Below are 24,427 nucleotides of genomic sequence, written 5' to 3' on the forward strand. Positions count from 1 at the left end.
TTTACACACAGCCATCTGTAGGGGTTTACAGAGAAGGTTTTAGACTTGACAAATATTCAGAGAACAGCAGTAACGCCTGAAAGCACAATTCTTATTACAGTGTTTAAAGAAATCAAAGATACTTGTAAAAGTTTTTTTTTTAAACTCTAATAACACACTCAAGATGAACACGTTGGCAGTGATGTTGCCACAGAGACGTTTTCCTCTACACAAATCACTACAGTTACTTTAGCTTCAGCGTTCTGTTACATCACTACAGAAAACCTAGACGCAAAAACACATTTGTGCTTGTTTCTTGAACTCTAAGAACTATAAAAATGGATGATTTTGAGATTGATGATGGTCTCGATTGTTTTAGTTTCTCCATTTTAAATTTAATACAAGACCAGAATTAATGAGAGGTGCAGACACACAGACGTTCTGCTCAAGATTAGATACAAAATGCAGCTGTAAGAATTGGAAATGTGTAGATAGTTTCAAATGTGCTTGGTGTTAAAGTGAATGTTTCCAGACATTCATCCACTTGAAGCAAGATATTTCAGTCTATTTCAATTAAAACATTGTCTTCTGGCAGGAAAAAGTGCAATACAGTCCTTGAATGAAGTGCGCAGAGTGACTGAGGAACAATACTTTATTAATTAGTAGGGAAACATTACATACATAAATAAAGACAGAAACATAAAAATGTCCTCATATGAAAACACAACTTGAATTTTCCAAGGAAGTCAGAAAGTGTCTGTTTTTAATCAGAGTTATAAATATCTCCTTGTTTAAACTGATCATGTTTTTTAAAAAAGACACCACCGCTCACAAAGATTAGTTATGTCAGGCTTTATAAAAACACAATTAGTATTGTAGTAATATTATTATTTCTATATAAGTCCAGCCTGGATTAAAGAGCTTCTGCAGCACGGTTCGTGCAGTTAAAGGTGCTTGTGAATCGAAAAGGCATTCAGTCACATGACCTTTAAAAACTGCAGAATTTTCAGGACACTCCAAAGATGTACATCTTTATAGCTGCAGATATTTCTCTTTCAAAGAAGAAAAAAAGTACCACAGGAATAAATCAAAGGGAGTATAAATAAAATGAAATTAGATTTTATTCACTCTGTTTGCCTCTTTTAGCTCCCCTCTTTTCAATTCACTGTTTAAATTTGCAGTTTGTATGTTGGTTGTAATAGTTTCTTTCATACAATACGGCGTAGCCCTTACTCTCATAGTAGGAGCCTTTAGTCTGTGGATTAACGGACAGACTGACTCAAGTGTCTGTAGGCCTAATAGGAGAGATCAAGTCAAGGCTACGGCCACCAAATTATTCAGAACTGCTTGTGTTAGTGTGGTTTTGACTGAAAGCTTGTTAGCAATCACGTCACAGGCTGTAGTCATTTCCTGACTCATCCAGAGATCTCAGAGCTTCACTCTGACCAAAACAAAAAGGTCTGATTTCTGATAAGACATCGGCTTTCCTGAGGTCGCGAGGAGAGGTCATTATTGTCATTAATCTTTGTACTCTCAATTAATAGATTTAGAAAGAATAAAAATATACCTTGAAAACAAGTTATTTTTCCCCTCTGTGGTTGTTTAAAGTACATCACAAGGACAATATAGTACAAAGAAAACGTAGTGAACTTTTCAGCTCCGATGCACTTAAACCTTATAATAACAAACAAACAAGGTAACAAACAAGATTTAAATCCATACGAGACAATCTCATTGTATCTTCCTTTGTTACTCAAATTAAACTTGAACATTTTAAAAGGTATCTACATTTCATAATGGAGTGTATCTCCTGACTTTCCTGAAGGAGGAGTGATTAGGAAAAAGTCCTCAAAACAAAACAACCAAGAGCTTATCTCCAGCGCGGTCTTGTGGGCAAGACAGAGTCCTGAGAATGAGCGGACTTGTCACTGTCACTGTCATTCCGTCTGTGGCCTTTAGGGGGAGCCAGCAAGTCGTGGCGCAATGCACGAGGAGATGATTTGACGCTCTGAGACTTCCTCTGTGAGGAGGGGGAGAGTTTTTGGACATCTGAGGATCTTGCTGACGCATGGACTCTTAGTGATCTTGATCGCGTAATAGGCAAGGAGGTGCTGGATGGGGTAACAGAGGAGGAGGTCTTGGAAGAAGGTTTGGGGGAGGGGTCTGACCCAATGTTGGGGGAGTGGGAAGCAGCAGGAACAGCAAGGTTGGTGTGAGTACGTCTGAAAGAAGAAGAGGCTGTGCTCCGTGCAAAACCCGGAAACACAGATGATGAAGAGCTAGTGGCTTTGCGCAAAGGAGTGGCAGGAGCACTGACGCTGCCTCCTCCTCCACTTCTTCCACCCTGAGAGAGTGCCCGCAGTGTGGAGCGACAGATCTTCTCCTCCTGCTGGGCTTTAGGTTTCATTAAGGGCTTTTGGCTGGACATCTTTCCTTGAAAGTCCTTGTTCTGTTCTCGGGCAGATGGCTGACTACCTGAAACATTCTGGTTCTTTGAGTCCTTTGGATCCAAGGTCTTGGGGATCCCAGATTGTCGGGATGAAGGAGCATTTGCAGGCCTCGCTACTCGTCGAGGGGAAGCACTGCTTTGTTTTGAGGGAGTCAGACTGGTGGGCACTGCGGTGCTGGAGGAGCCTCGATTCTTCTCTGTATGTTGGATGGATGGACTTCTGTTGGTCCTGGATATTGGCACAACCCTCCTCATGTCCTTGTTCTCGGAGGTTGTGAGGGTCCGGATAGATTTGGATTTGCCAGATGCAGAGATTGTGTTTGGGGTAGGTTTCTTCCCATTAGTTTGGACTTTAGACGTAGGAAGGCTCTTGCTGGGTAGTTTAGATGGAGTTGCTGGTTCTGCTTTTACTTTGGTGGAAGAAGCTGCTTTTGCAGTTTTACTGGTTGAGTCTTTAGATGCCATGTTGTTTTTGCTTTTCTCTTCTGTTGATTGTTTTGAGACGGTCACTCCATCACGGTTCCTGTTGGTGGACACTTCTTCCTCTTCCTCCAGTTCTTTATCTTTCTCAGAAGCATCTGCTGTGAGAGCAGGCACTACATTAGGTGTTGGAGGTTCTTTCGGGCGCCACACAGAGGAAGAAACAAGCAGTGATGTGTCATCACAGCGGGGGACAGGCACTGGTTGGCTGCTGATGGGTACAGGCACTGGTTTTTCATTGGCCGGTTGAGGTTCTGAAGGCATGTCATTGGCTAAAGCAGAGGAAGTTTGTTTGTTTCCTCCTAGGTTATCACCTTTATGCTGATCGTTTTCAGTTTCTGCATAGGTGCTTTGTGTGTCACTTGTAGCCTCGCACACACCCGTCACACACCATACAACCACCTTATCCTCTTGCCCCTCATCGCCCTCTCTTGGTGTTGAAGAAGAGCTGAGCTCACCGACTTGCTCATCAGATTGTTTTGGATTTACAATCAGTTGGCCATTATTATGCACCTTATCAACTTGCAATTCATCCCCTTTCTCTTCTTCCAAATCTGTGATTGTCACATCATCTTGATGAAGACCAACATGTCTGTTTTCGCTATGACTTGTGAGGGTGTCGCCACTGCCAAACACTTTTAGTTCAGGAACCAACGTGCATTTCTCTAAAGCCACCACCATGTTTCCTGTAGCAGTGGTGCTCTGTTGAAACCTCTTATCAGTGCAGTCAGTCCGCTGAGTTAAAACCAGTTCAACATCTTTTGGTTTGCTTGTTGTAAGTGTTGCATGGCTGCTTAAACCCATGCCAGGTTGATCACTGCTGCTTTTGTTGTTGTGTTCAGATTGCTGGTTTGAGTCAGAGGTAGGTTTGACTGCAAGCTCATTTGCAGGATTAGTGGCATTTGCACAAGTCTGGGTAGCATTTTGGCTGAGGTAAGTGGCAGTTGCATGGGTTTTGTTTTTTGGACTCCTTTTGGAAGGTGATGAGGAGTTTTGTGGTGCCGTCTGGGTGGACACTGGGAATCCTGGACTTGAGGGAGATGGAAAACTGCTCCCTTTGCCTCTTTGCTGAATGTTTTTGCGATCAGTCGCCTTTTCCAGGAAAGTGCTTAGTTCCTGCTCAGCAGCAATAGATGGTGAGCAGGATGGAGACTTCCGGGAACGACGTAAGCTCACAGCACGTCCCAGAGGACTGTGGGAGTTGTTCACTGGTGAGCGAGGGTGGGACCTAGGGGTCAGGAGTTCCATCAACAGTCTGGCCTCGTCATGCCGCGACAAAGCAGTGGACATGTCAAGCTCACTGTGGCAGCGCAGCCCAAAGACTCCATCCACCTATAACGGGAACAGAGAGTGGATGATCATTAGACTTCTTTGATTGACTTTGTTTTACAGTGTCTGCGTACGTCATCCTACCTTTTCTCCTCCAGCCCAGGAGTGCCTCTTCTTCTCCTCCAGCTCTTGTATCCGCTGACGACGAGCCGCCTCCTTCGCCTCCCTCTCCATGTTCTCCTTCAAAAAGAGAAAGAAGTTATTTTCCTGATGCGCGTGACTCTTCTGGTCCTCCATAGCCTACAGATATTATGCATGTTGATGCATCAGATCCTGATGCACAAATCAAAGCAAACAAAACAAAACAAAAAATAAAACAAACTGTGAACCCTTGGGCCTTAAATACAACTTCTCCTCTTATGCCTAATTTATGGTCTGGTGTTTGTCTCTGTCAACAGCTCATCGTGTGAGAGGGGTTTGGGAATTCAAACTACTCAGAGGCAATAGAGACACACTTGAGCCAAAAAGCCAACAATGGTGACATTGTTGGCAATCACACAAAACGGAAGGTTTAGAAAATAATATTATTATTATAAAATATGGGATGAAGACTAATGTATCAGTTGAAGTATATCAACAGTTTTAACCACATCTACTGGATCTTGTGTGGATTGTTGTACAGCTCGTGTAATGGATTTGCATTCATAGTTGTACCTTGACAGCATTTGTGAACCTGGAGCAGAAGGTGTGGAAGATGCTGAAACAGTCGTCCAGTCTGAAAGTGTCTCTGTCCTCGCAGAAAAAGTCGATCAGTTCGCTGCCTTCCCTCTTTAGCTGTTGCCGACTGCCGCGGAGTGAGCAGAGAGATGATGTGGCATGCTGAGACAAACATAAAAACACAAATGTGAATAGGCACGAAATTACTTTTTAAATTACACACTTATTTAAAGATTATATAAAACTAAAATACTGCTATGTGTGTGTCAATGGAAAATTGTACTTAGTAGTCAGTATAATCTTTTAATGATATAAGTTTGTATATGGTAGAATACTGCATGTAACCATTTGTGTTTATTGAAAGGATGTCTCATCCTAGGAAGTCTGTAACATTCCAGGGTGTTCTGGCTTTCACCCCCACATCCTAGGAGCATGAGAAAGTTCGTACCTTGTTTTATTGTTTTACGGTAGGATTAACGTAGTTATATCTGTTTCCAGTCTAAGTGGTTTTGGTTTGATGAACTGCTGGACTTTCCAGACCAGCAGTTTTAGGGAAGTCTTTATGGGGTCACACTCTGACCCCCACTCACACACACACACCACACACACACCACACAAGCACCCACTGAAGTGTATAAATAAAGGACCAGGGCAAGTCCTCAGGGCGAGTCTCTGAGTCTCACTCTAGGCTGCCCTTGCTAGCAAGAAATTCTGTGTGTTTCTCCTCTCTGATTCTCTGCTGAAGAAGTGTTTTAGAATATATCTCTTAACATTATTTGGTCCTTCGTAGCCGGAGCAGAAAACATCAGAACTGTTATCTGTGACTCTGTTCCAAGATCCAGCACTGATTCCTGACGCCGTGGGGAACCAGCACTGAAGCCTGTGCACAGCCCTCTTAGACGAGGAGAGAGCCCCAGGACTTGAATTCGGGTCTGGGCCGGTGGCCTGGTCCACGGCGCTGGGATTCAGTCTGATGATCCGAACCACCAGTGAGACGTCGGAGGGTGAGAAACACTATTTTGGTATATAAAACGGCCGCAAAGGTTTAAAAAAGTCACGTGATAAAATAGGTTGAGTTGGCCAAAAGGAACTGTGTTTAGACTAGTTTTAGAGGTAGCTGAAATTACTTCGTGACAAATTAAAATACGTTTAAGCAAATGAAAACACGTTGAGACAGAGAAATTAAAATAGGTTTAAGTTTGCCAAAAGGAACTGTGTTTAGACTAGTTTTAGAGGTAGCTGAAAATACTTCGTGACAAATTAGCGCGCAAATGTCTATATGTGTGTGTGTCTGGAAGTAATAATTGATTTTACAGCACAATAAGCTGCTGAATTACTTCCATTTTTGTTTTCTTTGCTGAGGCTCAAGTACTGGTGACAAAGGAGAACGGTTGAGTTTCATCTCATAAAACTGATACCGCTTCACCGTTAGGGTGAAGTCGAAGGCCGTATCAGTAAACCACTCTGAAGTCAAGCGTGCCAGCGACGGCCCAGCAAAATCTTTGAAAATGGAGAATAAACAAGCGAAATTAACACCTGATGAGAAATGTTTAGAAAAACAACAAGCCGGAGCAGGACTAATCCAAAAGAAAGGGAGAGGAATGCATAGTGGAAGAGCAAGAGGGAGAGGCAGAGCTACACACACACCAAACAGTGGCTTTAGCACTACATGCTGGAGGTGTGGAAAAGAGGGACATTTTGTACGTGACTGTAAGAAACAAAGACAGTAACTCAGAATAGGATAGCAGCTCAGGTGAAGAGAGCAGTTCAGACTAGGAAGAACGTAATAATCCCTCACCAAGTGAAAATTAGAGATCAAAGTAATTTAAAGTAGTTTAAAAAGGGTTGGAAACAAACCCGACTGAATAGATATAAATACAAGAGGAATAAAGTAAAATAAACAAAAGGCTAAATTACAACTTATCTTTAATGTATTCATACTAATAATAGCAAGGATAACAACCTGTAAACTGGTATTAATGATGAAATAATATTAATATGAAGAGGCACCTCAGTCAGTCATGATGTGAGGAGGATAATTGTTGAAAGTAATCTGCATTAAGCTTAGGGTTGCTCAAATTCAGTACAATGACATATGAAGTAAAATAGGTAAATACTTTAACTAATTACGTGCATAGAGGCATTTGACCTGTTTGAAAAACTGTCATCCTAATATGAGACTTTGCTGAGATATAGAGCAAACCTATGAAAACAACTAATATGCTGAACCCTGTATGACACAGCTGAAAACTACATGACGGAGAAGCTGACTTGAATATGAAAGTGCAAGTCTTTGCCACTGTGGGGCAAAGCACGCAACCACTGTGTGAGGTTGCGTTGTGGTCTCTTCTGAGCTGATGAGCAAGCTACACATTATCAGATTGAGATCTGGCTAAGAACTCATAAAAGAGAGGGAAACGAAACTATGATAACTATGATAACTGGAGTGTGAAGCGTTTCTGTGAGCAGTTTTCCTGCATCTTGACTCATGTGTGTGGAGTGTTCATAGCATCAGCATCATGTTTTTGTTTATTTGTTTTGGTGGGTTGAAAAATAGTTAAATAAACTTGTGATCATATTTATGGATCACAATGGCACATGCCATTGGCCAAATGATTTATTTACGCAGATGAAAAAAGTAGGTGTGAATGTGTCTGACGTCACAGTGTTTTTGTGCGCTGTGTAAAAGTAATTGCATCTGATTATGAGAGCGGTGATTCTGCAGGTCACCAGCTATTAAAAAAAAAAAAAAAAAAAAAAGAGTGAAAAAGAGACAAAATTTACATTGTAGATGAAAAATAATCATAGGAAAAAGGTTTTGTGTTGATCAGCCAAGAACAACTACAATCTCATTTTCTGCTTTTAAGACAGGACTGTTCACAAAAACAGAGAGAAAGAGATGTGTGTGTTGATTAAGCAGTGATAATAATAATGAAAATGTCTTAGTTTGTCACTTTCAGGTGACAAGCAGACCTGAATCAATTTTCCACATGCAGCGGTCGGAAGAAAGTTATAGTTTAACATCATTAGAAACATTCAGGCCAAGTTTCTGGCTAACTTATTTACAGCACCATGTGTCTCTCAAACTCACAAGCGAGCTCTCACTCCTCCCTGAAGACAAGGAATGCAGCTCCAAAGAGCAATGACATGGCAGATAAAGAGACAGCAGCAAAGTCCTGAGCAAAGAGTCCCAGCAAGCAGCAGCAGTGTGGACAAACAGCATCAGAGAAGAAGAGCAAACCCATCATCCTGCCTGATTGGATGAATGGTACTGTGTTCCCAATAAGCTGCAAATTCACTGTGCATGTGACAAGAACATTTGAGGAGAACTGAGGAGACTGTTGGAGTTTGACATTTGCCATCTTTGGAGAAAATGGCAAGAAGAGACAGTGAAACACAGGACAAAGCTGAAAGAGAACTGCCTGCTACTGGACTGTTGAAGTGGGAGAGGACAACAGAGTGAGAGGAGTGGTGAGAACACATAGGAATTTTGTTTTCAATATGGGAAATCAAAATTTGGGTTAGCAAACCTGAGGAAAAGAAAACTGACTGCTTAAGTGGGAAATTGTGAAGGAGTCTGAAACATTGCAAAAAGAAACATACAAAATCACACACACACAAGCAGAACATGCATTAACCCTACTAACACTTCTAAACACAAGAGAGCTCATGAAGATTAGACAACATCTTAAGCATGTGAGTCTGTTTGCCATCTTGTCCAAGTCACTTAGTGTGACGAGAAGTGATGCAAAGATCAATGGGCTCATAGCACATTAGTTACAAAATGATTAAATAATCGCAGAGAAATGTGTAGGAAAGGCAGTTTTAAGAACATGTTCTGCTGGATATGCAGCTCCACAGACATGCATTAAACCTGCCTAATAACACAAACACACATGCAATGAAGATCAGCTTGTTATCTCTCATCTGTGTTAAAATAGTGTGAATTTAACAGACACTTGTTATCAAATGCTGAATTTATCCAATAATAAAAAAATTGACTCTCTAGGTTGCAGGACAACAGTTTAACTTTTGTGGGAAAAAAGATTCTGGTTTGACCAACCAGAAATCAGACAATAAATTTAGTTGTTAATATAGTAAATTGGGAGATGCTTCCTGCTTGATTGATGCAGAACAAATAATTTACTGTATGAGGGAAATTCTATTTTTGTGATAACATTTTGAACATGAATTTCTGTTGTCCTGTCATCTTAGTGGGTTAATAGCTGATATGCAAATTAGTTGATCGTTCTTAGATTAAGGAAAGGTGACTGAATTCTAGCACGAGTGAATGAGATGTGTTGGAGTTTGTTAGAGTGGAGACTCTAAAACACTGAGTTTCCTGTTTTGATGTGCGAGTGAATCCTGCACCCAGATACACAACTCTGAATACGTAAGAACAAACGTCTTTTGTGAAATAGCTGATGACATGTCTCACGTTTTATGATGACGGGAAAAAAGAAATACTGGATAATATGGATCTGTGGCCCAAATGAGTGAAAGGCACAGACTTGGGGATTAAACTCATAACATATTAGGGTTATGTTGTGTGTTGTGCAGCTGATGGTTGGTTTGGAGTGAATCTAGCTGATGATTTTTCTTTTGTTGTGAAGTTGAGCCTGCCAATTAGTATGATAGTATGATAAACCATGCTAATGGTATGATTTACCCTCCTGAGATGAGGAGCTTGTGTCATGACTTAACAAGGCCTTTTTATTTTGATACTTTCACAGTGCACTGAAAGTTTTGTTTGATAATCTCTGTTTGAGCAGATCTGCACGATTAGAAGCGCTATACGATACGTCGTCGAGAAAATTGTTACAAGTGAGTTTCTCCACATTGAAATGGGCTCAGGAGAAAGCCACTTATTTGGGACAATTAGAAAATGAGAGTCCCGGCCTAAAAAGGATTCAGCGAGGTAATCCGATCTAAAGTTCTTCTTTTTCTTTTTGAAATGACGTCATTTTGCTGAGGGTGGAAATCAAATGCGACGATCGATTCCACTATCAGCAAAGAAAGAAAGAAAGAATGGATGAATGAATGAATGAATGGAAATAAAAACAAACTGACTGACTGATAAAAGCTGACAAGACTTGACCACTACTCAAGGTTAACCTCCACCTAGACAGGACAAAAGGGTGGATGAATCTATGTGTGTTTCCTTTTACAGGAGCAGAAAGATGACAGCAACATTTGAGGTTGCGTGATGATTTAACCTTTTAAATGCCACTTTCTGTGTTTGTGAATCTACCAGGGGTGTGTTATTCATGGGTTTGTGTTGCTCACAGAGATTACTGTGAGAAAGAGTGTATACACTCGCGCAGCGCTAACATTTACATTTTCTTCTCTACAGCATTACAATTCTTCATGTGGTTTGATCATGTAATTTATAACAGGACAACTAGTTAATGTTTTTCTACCACAGGATTACTGAGATTTTGTATGAAGAAAATTGTAGTTACAGGCTATATGTTGATGAGAAGTTTCCTGTGTTGAAAACTAGTGTCACTTCTTTCCACAGCTATGGATGGCTAACTTTATGGTCTTTTTATGGCACCTTTGGAAACTGTCGACCTGTGTCTGACCATCGGGATGGTCAATGTGTATTGCTAATGTTTGTTTTTCTAAGAGTACATGTAGAGAATTCAGCAGAAGCGGACAAGTAACATGAGAAAAACAAATAAGAGATGCAGTGTTTATGGAATAATTTAATATGGGGCTCATTAGCTAGCCACCATTGAGCTCATAGTGATTGATGAGTGGAGTGACTTTGCTTAAGAGAAGTCACCGATTACATTAATGTTGACTGAGTACATGGGATGATCCATGTCTGAGGCAAATTATGGAATTAATTGTAGTTTACTGATTTGAAAAAACCTGCACATGATACTTGTCTTGCTGATGTTGAATGCTTTATTACTCTTATGATATAATTGTTTATAAGTGTGAAGTTTGATTTCACTTCCAGATCTTGTTTTCAGGCCATTAGGGTGTGTATGCAGGCTCCTGGCGGAGCCAGTTTTTAAGCAAACTTAATATGCAAAACACACTAACATCTTTTATTGCAGGGTTATAGGTCCGGGGTGGTGCTGCTCCAGAGGAGGAGATGCCCTGATGTTGCCTGGGACATGATCTAGCTAACCTTTTTCTTTAGGACAGGAATCTGGTTTTGATGAGTTGACTCATGGGAGTGTCCATGCGTCAAGAGGAGGGGTCCAGGATTAACATGAACAATGAATTAACATTAAACTATGTTTTATATGATTTTTGCAGCGATTTGTGTGATTAACAGTTCATTCAACGGGTATCAAACCTATGCAAGTGGTGCATCCATGCTCAGATGAGGCTTTGATGGCCTATAAGTGAAGTTCACTGAACTAAAGAATGTGGTTTGATGATTGTTGACATGCTCTCCAAATAGAAGTTTTTCCTCCTAGCAAGGAAATACAGGTGCAGCAGTCATCTCCTGGAAAATCTTCAGAGGCCCAGTGAGAAACAAGAACCATTCCAGGCATAGCTGACAGCCCAGGCAGTGGTTGAGGTCAAAGGTCAAGCTGGTTGGGGCCCATCATGAGATTAGACTTTGGAGCCACAGCAAGGACCACGAAACTGCGTTGGAATGAGCGCTGTGCCAAGGGGGATTTCCAGAGGCCAACAGAGGAGATTGTGGACAACAGACGGGCACCTGAAGGATGAGGGGAGCGTGCCAAGCTCCATCGACAGCGCAGAGGGAGTCCGAGGATGACATCATGATTCTGTGAAAAGCACAGGAACCAGAAGCTATGGTGGTGATGACAGCAGTTTCCTATGAACATCACCTAATGCTGTGTTACTGTACTGTGCATATGATGACACTCTGAAGACTGCTGGGATCATAACAGCAGTAAGATAACTGGACCCAGCACCCTTTCCACAGAGGGGTTTTTCTGCAGAGGATGGACAATAGAAGAGTCATAAATATTCCTATCGCAGGACGAAGGCCTAAAGCAAGGTGATGGGGGTTGATAGAGGCCATTTCAAGTGCTTCTGACCACTCCAGCTGCCTGCAAAATAGCAGAGAGACCCTCCTGGATACATCAGAGCCACTGCAAAAAGGTTGAGGTCCCAGAGGATTCCACTTCCTCCACAGAAATCAACTAGTAGAGGAAAGTTTCACCCTCACTTGGTTGCTTCAGTGGCGAGGGGGAAGTGCTGATTGGGCGCCCGTAGGGAATTGCTCGCACTTCAACCTCCAGCCATTGGCCAACTCTAGAGTAACCAAGTAGTAGGGTGTGACGGACCTGTACGTAGCCATGGGAAGGTGGACCCCCCTGGTTACCTTGACTACGACGCTCACCTTTACAGGACAAAGACAGAATCGGCAAATACAGACTATTATGTCTGCTCTCATATGCCCAGCACGCCTTTGAGACAAATCCAGCAGGCCCAAAATCAGGACTATATGAGTGATACAAGTGACTGGTTTTCTTGGCTTTACATTAGCTCCTGGTTACAGGTGCTAAAAAGACTACTCATCGGAGTTGGGATATTTCTACTTTTATTTTGTGTCTTTGTAACATGTATACTGCCATGTTTAAAACTCTTGATTAACCGCATAATATTTTCCACTGTTGCTGCATACATAGCCGTGACAAGTGATGATAATGACTCCGACCTGTTGGAACATGAAGACTTGTGACAGACGATGTGACAGAAAATGTACAACAAGATGTTACATACTGATATCTCATTTAAATTTATACTGACAACAGGAGGGAATGTCAATGGAAAATTGTACTTAGTAGTCAGTATAATCTTTTAATGATATAAGTTTGAATATTCAATTCAATTCAATTCAATTCAATTTTATTTATATAGCGCCAAATCACAACAAATGTCGCCTCAAGGCGCTTCATAGAGAAAAGCCCAACAATCATATGACCCCCTATGAGCAAGCACTTTGGCGACAGTGGGAAGGAAAAACTCCCTTTTAACAGGAAGAAACCTCCGGCAGAACCAGGCTCAGGGAGGGGCGGCCATCTGCTGCGACCGGTTGGGGTGAGAGAAGGAAGACAGGATAAAGACATGCTGTGGAAGAGAGACAGAGATTAATAACAGATACGATTCAATACAGAGAGGTCTGTTAATACATAGTGAGTGAGAAAGGTGACTGGAAAGGAAAAACTCAATGCATCATGGGAATCCCCCGGCAGCCTACATCTATTGCAGCATAACTAAGGGAGGATTCAGGGTCACCTGGTCCAGCCCTAACTATATGCTTTAGCAAAAAGGAAAGTTTTAAGCCTAATCTTAAAAGTAGAGATAGTGTCTGTCTCCCGAATCCAAACTGGAAGCTGGTTCCACAGAAGAGGGGCCTGAAAACTGAAGGCTCTCCCTCCCATTCTACTTTTAAATACTCTAGGAACAACAAGTAGGCCTGCAGAGCGAGAGCGAAGTGCTCTAATAGGGTGATATGGTACTACAAGGTCATTAAGATAAGATGGGGCCTGATTATTTAAGACCTTGTATGTGAGGAGCAGGATTTTGAATTCAATTCTGGATTTAACAGGAAGCCAATGAAGGGAAGCCAAAACAGGAGAAATATGCTCTCTCTTTCTAGTCCCTGTCAGTACTCTTGCTGCAGCATTTTGGATTAACTGAAGGCTTTTCAGTGAGTTTTTTGGACATCCTGATAATAATGAATTGCAGTAGTCCAGCCTGGAAGTAATAAATGCATGAACTAGTTTTTCAGCGTCACTCTGAGACAGGATATTTCTAATTTTAGAGATGTTGCGCAAATGGAAGAACGCAGTCTTACATATTTGTTTAATATGTGCGTTGAAGGACATATCCTGGTCAAAAATGACTCCAAGGTTCCTCACAGTGTTACTGGAGGCCAAGGTAATGCCATCCAGAGTAAGAATCTGCTTAGATACCAAATTTCTAAGCTTTTCAGCGCCGAGTACAATGACCTCAGTTTTATCTGAGTTAAGAAGCAGAAAGTTAGTGGCCATCCAAGTCTTTATGTCTTTAAGACATTCCTGCAGTTTAACTAATTGGTGTGTGTTATCTGGCTTCATGGACAGATAGAGCTGGGTGTCATCTGCATAGCAGTGAAAATGTATGCTATGTCTTCTAATGATGCTGCCTAGGGGAAGCATGTATAATGTAAACAGAATTGGTCCTAGCACTGAACCCTGTGGAACTCCATAATTAACCTCAGTGTGTGAAGAGGACTCTCCATTTACATGCACAAATTGGAGTCTATTAGATAGATATGATACAAACCACTGCAGTGCAATACCTGTAATACCTACAGCATGTTCTAATCGCTCTAATAGAATATTATGGTCAACAGTATCGAATGCTGCACTAAGGTCAAGAAGGACAAGCACAGAGATGAGTCCACTGTCAGAGGCCATAAGAAGATCATTTGTAACCTTCACTAAAGCTGTTTCTGTGCTGTGATGAGCTCTGAAACCTGACTGAAACTCTTCAAATAAACCATTCCTCTGCAGATGATCTGTTAGCTGTTTCACAACTATTCTTTCAAGGATTTTTGATATGAAAGGAAGGTTGGAGATTGGCCTATAATTAGCTAAGACTGCTGGGTCTAGAGATGGCTTTTTGAGTAAAGGTTTAACTGCAGCCACCTTGAAGGCCTGTGGTACATAGCCGATTATTAGAGATAGGTTGATCATATATAAGATCGAAGAATTAATCAATGGCAGAACTTCTTTGAGCAGTTTTGTAGGAATGGGGTCTAAAAGACACGTTGATGGTTTGGAGGAAGTAATTATTGACGTTAACTCAGAAAGATCGATTGGAAAAAAAGAGTCTAACTTAACATCAATGGAACTACAAGTAGCTGTAGATAATATTACATCTGTGGGATGATTATTGGTAATTTTTTCTCTAATGATAAAAATCTTATTTGTGAAGAAGTTCATGAAGTCATCACTAGTTAACGTTAAAGGGATGGTTGGCTCAAAAGAGCTCTGGCTTTTTGTCAGCCTGGCTACAGTGCTGAAGAGAAACCTGGGGTTGTTCTTATTTTCTTCAATCAGTGACGAGTAGTAAGCTGTTCTGGCTTTGCGGAGGGCTTTCTTATAAAGCAACAAACTATTTCTCCAGGCTAAATGATGATCCTCTAAATTTGTGACACGCCATTTCCTCTCCAGATTACGAGTCGTCTGCTTGAGGGTACGTGTTTGAGAATTATACCACGGGGTCATGTACTTCTGATTAGAGACCTTAGTTTTCACTGGAGCTACAGTATCCAGAGTCGTACGTAGTGAGGAGGTGAAATTATTAACAAGATAATCGACCTCTGTTGGGGTAGCGTTCAGATAGCTGCTCTGCTCTGTGTTGGTACAGGGCATTGACGATGATAACAGTGGCTGGATTATATTCTTAAACTTAGTTACAGCGCTTTCAGAAAGACATCTACTGTGATAGCGTCTACTCTCCACTGCTGCGTAATCAATTATTGTAAATGTAAATGTTATCAAGAAATGATCAGACAGGAGAGGGTTTTCAGGAAACACTGTTAAATGTTCAGTTTCTATGCCATATGTTAAAACAAGATCTAGAGTGTGATTAAAGTGGTGGGTGGGTTCTTTTACATTTTGAGAGAAACCAATTGAGTCTAACAACAGATTAAATGCCATGTTGAGGCTGTCATTTTTAGCATCTACATGGATGTTAAAATCACCCACAATAATTATTTTATCTGAGCTCAGAACTAAATCAGATATAAAGTCTGAGAAATCAGACAGAAACTCTGTGTAAGGCCCAGGTGGACGATAGATGATAACAAGTAAGACTGGTTTCTGAGTTTCACAGCTGGGGTGGATAATGTTAAGCATCAGGCTTTCAAATGAATTAAAAGTCTGTCTTGGTCTTTCATTAATTAATAGACTGGTGTGAAAAATTGCTGCCACACCGCCCCCTCGACCTGTGCTTCGAGATTTCTGGTAGTTAGAATGACTCGGGGGTGTTGATTCATTTAAGCTAACATAATCATCCTGCTGCAACCAGGTTTCTGTAAGGCAGAGTAAATCAATTTGTTGATCAATTATTAAGTCATGTACTAACAGAGACTTGGAAGAGAGAGACCTAATATTTAATAATCCACATTTCACTGTTTTACTCTTTGGTTCAGATGTGGATACTGTATTGTTCTTTCTTTGTAAATGTTTAAGTTGTTTGTTGCTGGTTTTTAGTTTGTTTTTTGTCTTTTTGGAAGCAGACACAGTCTCTATGGAGATGGGTTTTGGGGGGGGTAGCAGGAGGAGAGAAGCTGCAGAGAGGCGTGTAAGACTGCAACTCTGCTTCCTGGTCCCAACTCTGGATAGTCATGTTTTGAGGGGTTTAATAAATTTGTCGATATTTCTAGAAATGAGAGCTGCTCCATCCAAAGTGGGATGGATGCCATCTCTCCTAACAAGACCAGGTTTCCTCCAGAAGGTTTGCCAATTATCTATGAAGCCCACATCGTTTCTGGGACACCACTCAGACAGCCAGCAATTTAAGGAGAACATGCGGCTAAACATGTCACTCCTGGTCTGATTGGGGAGGGGACCAGAGAAAAAATATGGTAGAATACTGCATGTAACCATTTGTGTTTATTGAAAGGATGTCTCATCCTAGGAAGTCTGTAACATTCCAGGGTGTTCTGGCTTTCACTCCCACATCCTAGGAGCATGAGAAAGTTCGTACCTTGTTTTATTGTTTTACGGTAGGATTAACGTAGTTATATCTGTTTCCAGTCTAAGTGGTTTTGGTTTGATGAACTGCTGGACTTTCCAGACCAGCAGTTTTAGGGAAGTCTTTATGGGGTCACACTCTGACCCCCACTCACACACACACACTACACACACACCACACAAGCACCCACTGAAGTGTATAAATAAAGGACCAGGGCAAGTCCTCAGGGCGAGTCTCTGAGTCTCACTCTAGGCTGCCCTTGCTAGCAAGAAATTCTGTGTGTTTCTCCTCTCTGATTCTCTGCTGAAGAAGTGTTTTAGAATATATCTCTTAACAGTGTGTTACCTGCAGAAAGCTGTCCAGTTGCTGCAGCAGCTCTGTGTCTCTCTGGATGCTCTCCTCCACCGAGTGTGTGCGAGATGTCAGCAAATGCAGCTCAGCATCCAACGTTTCCAATGAGATCCTACCAAAGGAAGGAAAACACAAATCCATGTAGCCTCATTTCTGCTCTGGTTTCATTCATTTTGTGTCTGGTGTAATTTAAGTATCAAATGAAGGACTGAAAAGAAACCAGCAGGGGGCGGTGTTCACTCAGATTCTGTAGAGATGTAATAAGATGATGGAAAGGAGTATAATAAATAAATCCCCACCAAACAGGTTGATGGAGAAATGTAGTGGTGTATATGGACAACTGTAGTATTTAATATGTGAATAATATGAAGTGATGTCTGACCTGGCTGCAGCCTGGATGTGACTCAGCTTGAGAGGAAACTCCAAGAGCTTCTCATCTTTTTTAAGGGCTTCCTATAGAAAAACAAAACATTTGTTTTTTGTTTTTGAGCTCCCAAAGGTTTAATATTTAGGTTTTAGAGACATTAAACTCAACATTCATACAGCTCTCACACTTCACTCTGTTTAAAGAGCTAAACTAACTGATCCACACAAACAGTGAAACACCAAACGCACACAGATGGACGAGGAGCCAAGAGGGCAGAGGTCAGAATCAACCCATAAATTTAATGAAGAAATGGAAACCATCTGCAACATCAAAAAATAACCACAAAGACATGTGAAATGGTGCAAAGGGTCAAAAAATATCAAAGATGCTCCATCCATCCAATCATGAGACCCCCTCTCTCTCCAACTACCTCCTCTTGCTCATTTTGGTGGTACAGAGGTGCTCTCAATCCACATAAAGAGACCCATTCTCTGCCCCAGGGTCCCCTTCTGGTAGACATTGCATGAAATCACCTTAAAGACACAATCTCACCAGCATATTTAGGCCTTCTACCAGTAGGACTTGCCTGGAGCTCTATTCTGAGCCCCTCCTGAACTACTGAGCATCTCACTCTCTGAAGCTGAACCAACAACTTGTCAGAATAAACTAATTTCCACCTGTTGTACCTGCAATTTTATTCTGAGGGTTCGAATTTATATCGACTAGTTACTCAACAGCTTCCCCTTCAGCTTCAGGTCTCTCTTCACCACTCAAACCATTTTCTGGTGTGCCACGGCCCAAGAAGTGGATATGCTAATTTTCATTGTAACCACTTCACACTGTGCTTCAAACTCCTACTGTCTCAAGAGCTAATTTCATTAATAGATTAATCAAAAAAAGGATTGTATCATCTGCAAAAAGGAGAGACGTGTTTCTGAGACCACCAGATCTGAAAGAGTCGGTACAAAACCAGCAGTGGCGGAGTCCACCACTCTCCAGGAATAAGTATGACTTATTGACTGTAATGTGAACCAAGCTCTGGTTGCAGTTGTCCAGGTAACAAGTAGCCTGTAACAATGGCAAACACCCAAAGCAACACCATGATGACAACCACATCATAGCATAGATCTTCCCTGGAAACTCTAAAGGTGTGATTCCCCATAAAAATAGGGTCTTTAGGGTCTTCCTCCCTAAAAAGGAAGCCGACTACATCCAGAACCTTGAGCAAATTCAGATGAATCTCATTCACCAATGGTGCCTGACAACCAAAGAGCATTTTAACTGTTTTTGTGACTTCAGCCACACTGGCGTATGTGCAAAAATGAAATGAACAATGAAGTTACTCACCAGAGCGACAAAGTGAAGCAGGTTCATGCCTGGTTTGTTAGCTTTGGTGTCAGCCAGAGACAGGAGGGACGACAGCTTGAAGCCTACTGCGTTTCCTGCATAACCTCCCTGCAACGCGCATAGAACAGAAATTAAACTCATATTGGTGAACATTCAAAGACTTGAACAACAGAATCTGAAGCAATAAAACTACATTTCCCACAAAGCAGTTGGTCTCCATAGTCTACCTGATAAGAGAGAGAAGAGACAGCGAGTCTCCAGTTTGACTGTACACCTAACATGTATCGCCCAATTATTAGCTCATTCTGTTAAACATTTATCAGTTAAATGAACATAAATACACTTTTTCTGCAATCATTGTGTCATAACAGTCAAATGAGCTCATGCATTCAGACCCTGAGATTTTAAATGACAGCTTATTTACACAATCTTAGTATCTGACACTAAAATACAACTTCTGCTCAAACTAGCAATCTAAACCGTCAGAAATAAAAGTAGTACTTCAACAGCAGAGTGACTGGCTGTGATTAAAACTGAAGATCAACCTCCGAACAATTTAACACAGACAAACATTTTTAAATGTGCTACGAAAAATGACCACAAGCCGTCTGCTTGAAACCACTCCTCCTCTTGAAACAAGTCAAGGACCTGAAGATGTGGCCTGTGATGTCTGCACTGGGAGGAAACTGAAAGCCATCAAGTCCTGTTTATCTTGTCCAGCCTCTTACTGTGAGAAACACCTCCAACCTCAATATGATGCAGCTCCATTAAAGAAACACAAGCTGGTGGCCCCTCCAAGAAGCTCCAGGAGAACATCTGCTCTCGTCATGACGAGGTGATGAAGATTTTCTGTCATACTTATCAGCAGAGTATCTGTTATCTCTGCACAATGGATGAACATAAAGGCCCTTCTATATTTATTTATATAGAAGAAAGGGTTAACAAGTTTAAACATTGAGGTGAGCAGTAAATAAAATGGTTAAACAAACTGCTCCTCTTCCTGGAGTGAAGCACAGCCTGATAACCTCCCTCTTCTTCTGCTCTTAAACACAGCACCTCCTCTCTGTCCACGTGTTTCCTCGTTTCCTCCCCTTCAGATCTGCACTTTGAAGATGGGTGTAACCAACATGTGGTGACGTGTAAGAACTGACAGGCTCCATTCACTGCAGAAACATGTTGTTGAGATCAGAGCGCATAGTTTCAGTTTTAAGGAAGAGAAACTCGCACAGTCACTGACACTGAGAGGAGAAATGGCGCAGAAAGGAGTTCAGCTGGACCGAGAAACCTTCTCTTGTTCCATCTGTTTGGATCTACTGAAGGATCCGGTGACTACAACCTGTGGACACAGCTACTGCAGGAACTGTATTAAAGGTTTCTGGGATGAAGAGGACAGGAAGGGAATCCACAGCTGCCCTCAGTGCAGGAAGACTTTCATACCGAGGCCTGTCCTGGAGAAAAACGTCATGTTTGCAGCTTTAGTGGAGCAGCTGAAGAAGACTGGACTCCAAGCTGCTCCAGCTGATCACTGCTATGCTGGACCTGAAGATGTGGCCTGTGATGTCTGCACTGGGAGGAAGCAGAAAGCCATCAAGTCCTGTTTAGTCTGTCTGGCCTCTTACTGTGAGAAACACCTCCAACCTCACTATGATGCAGCTCCATTAAAGAAACACAAGCTGGTGGCCCCCTCCAAGAAGCTCCAGGAGAACATCTGCTCTCGTCATGATGAGGTGATGAAGATTTTCTGTCGTACTGATCAGCAGAGTATCTGTTATCTCTGTACAATGGATGAACATAAAGGCCATGAAACAGTCCCAGCTGCAGCAGAAAGGACTGAGAAGCAGAAGGACCTTGAGGTGAGACGACTAAACATCCAGCAGAGAATCCAGGAGCGAGAGAAAGATGTGAAGCTGCTTCAACAGGAGGTGGAGGCCATCAATGGCTCTGCTGATAAAGCAGTGGAGGACAGTGAGAAGATGTTCACTGAGCTGATCCGTCTCCTCCAGAAAAGAAGCTCTGATGTGAAGCAGCAGGTCAGATCCCAGCAGGAAACTGAAGTGAGTCGAGTCAAAGAGCTTCAGGAGAAGCTGGAGCAGGAGATCGCTGAGCTGAAGAGGAAAGACGGCGAGCTGGAGCAGCTCTCACACACAGAGGATCACAACCAGTTTCTACACAACTACCCCTCACTGTCAGCACTCAGTGAGTCTACACACTCATCCAGCATCAATATTCGTCCTCTGAGCTACTTTGAGGATGTGACAGCAGCTGTGTCAGAGACCAGAGATAAACTACAGGACATTCTGAGAGAGGAATGGACAAACATCTCACTGACAGTCACTGAAGTGGATGTTTTACTGTCACCACCAGAGCCAAAGACCAGAGCTGGATTTTTTAAATATTCACATGAAATCACACTGGATCCAAACACAGCAAACACACATCTGTTATTATCTGAGGGGAACAGAAAAGTAACAAGAATGAAACAACAACAGTCTCATTCTGATCATCCAGACAGATTCAATGGATGGTGTCAGGTCCTGAGTAGAGAGAGTCTGACTGGACGTTGTTACTGGGAGGTGGAGTGGAGAGGGGGAACAGTTTTAGTAGCAGTAGCATGCAAGAATATCAGCAGAGCAGGGATTGGCAATGAATGTGGATTTGGATGGAATGACAAATCTTGGGCATTATATTGTGACACAAGCAGTTTTCAATTTTGGCACAACGATGTACGAACTGTCCTCTCAGGTCCTCGGTCCTCTAGAGTAGGCGTGTACCTGGATCACAGAGCAGGTATTCTGTCTTTCTACAGCGTCTCCGAAACCATGACTCTCCTCCACAGAGTCCAGACCACATTCACTCAGCTGCTCTATGCTGGACTTTATCCTGTAATTTATGGAGCCACTGCAGAGTTGATTAAAGTCAAATAGAGAAGACAGGTTCATGTTAATCCTTGACCATTATATGTACTTGTGTAGTTTCTAAATGAGTCTTTACATTTTAGAAGCTGGGAAGTTCAGTGGTCCATTGATGTGTGAAAATAATATTGCACTGATTCAAACTGTACTTACATTTATATACCTTACATCAATATAAATCTGAATTTGTTCTTATGGCTGATAATCATGTGAGTTTAAATGATACTACTCTTCATATTCAGCATGTTTGAAATCTGTCATCAGTCTGGTTAGTGGTTTTATTCTGTAGTTGCTGTAGTGGGTTGTCAAATGCAACAATATATTGGAGCTGCAGTGATTCATCAGTTAGTCAATGATTAGAGAATTGATTGTTTTATCATTATTTTAGTCACATTTAAAGCTGGTTCCAGTTTCTGAAATGTGAAGATTGTTGATTTTCTTGATCATATATGACTGTAAACTTAATGTCTTTGAGGTTTGAACTTTTAAAATGCAACAATAAAATTAATCCTTGAGGTTTTTGATATTATATTATCATCATTATTATTATTATTGTATCTACAGTGATGACATTTAATGTCTTTTTGAGATGAAAAGCTTGATCACAATCAGTTATTTATACATTTAAATATAAAAAACCAAATCAGTGTTCCCCAACCCCCGGGCCCCAGACTGGTACCAGGCAGCAAGAGAAGAAAACCTTTTTTTGTACCGATACTGGTTTTATTTTGTTGTATTTATCCACAACACCTTAATAGCCGGTCGGTGACACACAAAAGGTTGGGGACTGTTGAAGTAAATGATACAGGCCTGTATATTGTGGAGGATAGACATGTTTCTTTGCCCTGAGCTGTGTCTGGCAGGCAGAGCGTCTCCACAAATCTGATGCTTCTGATTTGGAGAAAATGAGCTGAGGGAGACACCTGGTGGACAAACACAGACATGACAGGAAGAAAGACTAAAATGCAGAGTGGAGACAAACAGCTGGAAATACTTGTTGGAAAGGATTGTCATGCTTCAGAAAAACACACAGCACACACTCTAACAGTCCTTTATTTGCACTGAAGGAGACACGTGAAGAAACCAAATCACACAATAATGAAGTGAACACATTTATAGCCAGTGTTCAAGATGATGGATAGAAATGAAAATCATGGAGCATTTATACATTTTTATGTCTGTCTTACAGCAGAAGCAGCATTTACATGAACTCACTGACCTTTTTCCACTGAACACTCTCTTCTTCATCACTTCATCTTCCTCTTCTGACTGATGCTGAGCTCCAACCCTTTTTACCTCCTGGAGATTCATATTCACTGAAATTTTACTCATGACTCAAAAACTGTTCAGTTATTCTTCATTTATTAGTCTATTTATTAGGAACCTCTGTTGATTTTACATGTAAAGGATTTTCCTTCTATCACTGAAACTTTTAAGGGTTTTCTCATCATAGTTTTGGGGAGTTTTTAATTAGATTTACAGTTTCAGAATAACTTTGTGATGTCAGATTAGAAAGTCTGTGTCCAACCCTGGTGTTTGATCAGATGTTTGATCCCTGCAGGATTGGATTTTTTATATGAATGTTGAATTTGTTGTTTTGGAACTGAGTTAGATTTTTATTGATGGATGATTCGTTGTAAAAAGTGGATCTACCAACAGTTTCTTTCTTTGTTATTAACTAGCAAGAAGACTTTTTCCCAGAAATAGAGTTTTGATTAGTGGAATCGACAAACAGTTTGAGGCTGATTTGGCTGATATGAGTGAATATTGTGCAGATAATGATAATGTGAGACACTTACTGACATGTACAGATGGATTTTCTAAGTATGCATGCAGGTGTCTTCAAACCAAGGCAGGAGCATCTGTTGCATCTGCTTTTGAGGATGTTCTGAGTGAGAAACTTCCAACAGATGAAGGCGAGGAGTTTAATAATAAACATTTCCATCAACTGATGGTTCAGTTTAATATCACACATTGATTAAACCAAGTTTTGTGGAACGTTTTAACAGAAGCTTTAAGGACCATATGTGAAAATACTTCACATCTGTTAACTTATGAAGACATGTAAACGTGGTCCAGGACCTTGTGCTGTCAAGGCCAAGCGGCTGGTGTACAAAGGTTGGAGCCAAAAGCTGACTCAGTACATGTTTGTTTGATTTGAATGAAAACTTGATTTATAGCAGGGATCATGAAGGTCGAGGTGAGACATGGAGGGAATGACATGGGAGCAGGATTCACTGTCTTCTTTGTATTAAATGCTGAAGCAAAGCTACAGAGAGGGGCGTTTCTCCAGGATTGCGGTGGAGTGAGGAAAAGAACAACATGTCTGAGGTGAGTTTCTGGACTTACACTAGGAAAATAAAAAAATGGCTCTATTTTTTGTTGCCTACATTGTAGAAGGTGACTTTGTCTCTAAACAGGAAAATGGGCAGTCAGGGGTTAAAGTGGATTCAGCAGGTGGAGGAACCCTAAAATCAGTTGCAATGGCTCAGTGTGGGGAAAACATTCACGACTCAGTATAATTACTGCTGAGAGCTTCAGTAGATTTTCTGAATGTACAGGCTGTGATCAGCTGACCTGCTGCTCTTTGTGGATTTACACAAGTGAATTCAACCAGATGTCAGCAGATGTTTCATTAGTTGAACTGATTTCCATCCTCTACACTGACAGTAAACTGTTCACGCTCTTTATATTAGACACTATTCAGCTGGTATGAAGGTGAAATTCAGTGAGTCTAAGCATCATCAGCTTAACTGCAAATTCATCTCTGCTACACTTGATGTAACCAAACTCTGAGCATGAAACCACAGCCACTGTGCAGCAGTCACACACTGTTCTTTACTTTAAATCCATCACAGTGCAGCAAAC

General features: G+C 41.4%; 2 protein-coding genes across 2 annotated transcripts; one reads left to right on the top strand and one right to left on the bottom strand.

The window, feature by feature from the left end:
• Nucleotides 1–189: 189 nt before the first annotated feature.
• LOC146522864 (uncharacterized) lies at nt 190–19,382 on the bottom strand. Its single transcript, XM_085154059.1, has 6 exons — nt 18,648–19,382; nt 17,316–17,386; nt 16,928–17,045; nt 4,892–5,056; nt 4,322–4,417; nt 190–4,240 (listed from the first exon to the last, which is right to left on the bottom strand). Exons 1-6 carry the CDS (start codon nt 18,798–18,800, stop codon nt 1,850–1,852), a joined length of 2,994 nt encoding a protein of 997 aa, XP_085010185.1. The 5' UTR covers nt 18,801–19,382; the 3' UTR covers nt 190–1,849.
• A 478-nt stretch (nt 19,383–19,860) lies between these two features.
• LOC146522865 (tripartite motif-containing protein 16-like) lies at nt 19,861–21,859 on the top strand. Its single transcript, XM_085154065.1, has one exon. It carries the CDS (start codon nt 19,898–19,900, stop codon nt 21,569–21,571), a length of 1,674 nt encoding a protein of 557 aa, XP_085010191.1. The 5' UTR covers nt 19,861–19,897; the 3' UTR covers nt 21,572–21,859.
• The last annotated feature ends 2,568 nt before the right edge of the window (nt 21,860–24,427 follow it).

Source organism: Neolamprologus multifasciatus, chromosome 3, assembly GCF_963576455.1.
Source record: "Neolamprologus multifasciatus chromosome 3, fNeoMul1.2, whole genome shotgun sequence".
NCBI lineage: Eukaryota > Metazoa > Chordata > Actinopteri > Cichliformes > Cichlidae > Neolamprologus > Neolamprologus multifasciatus.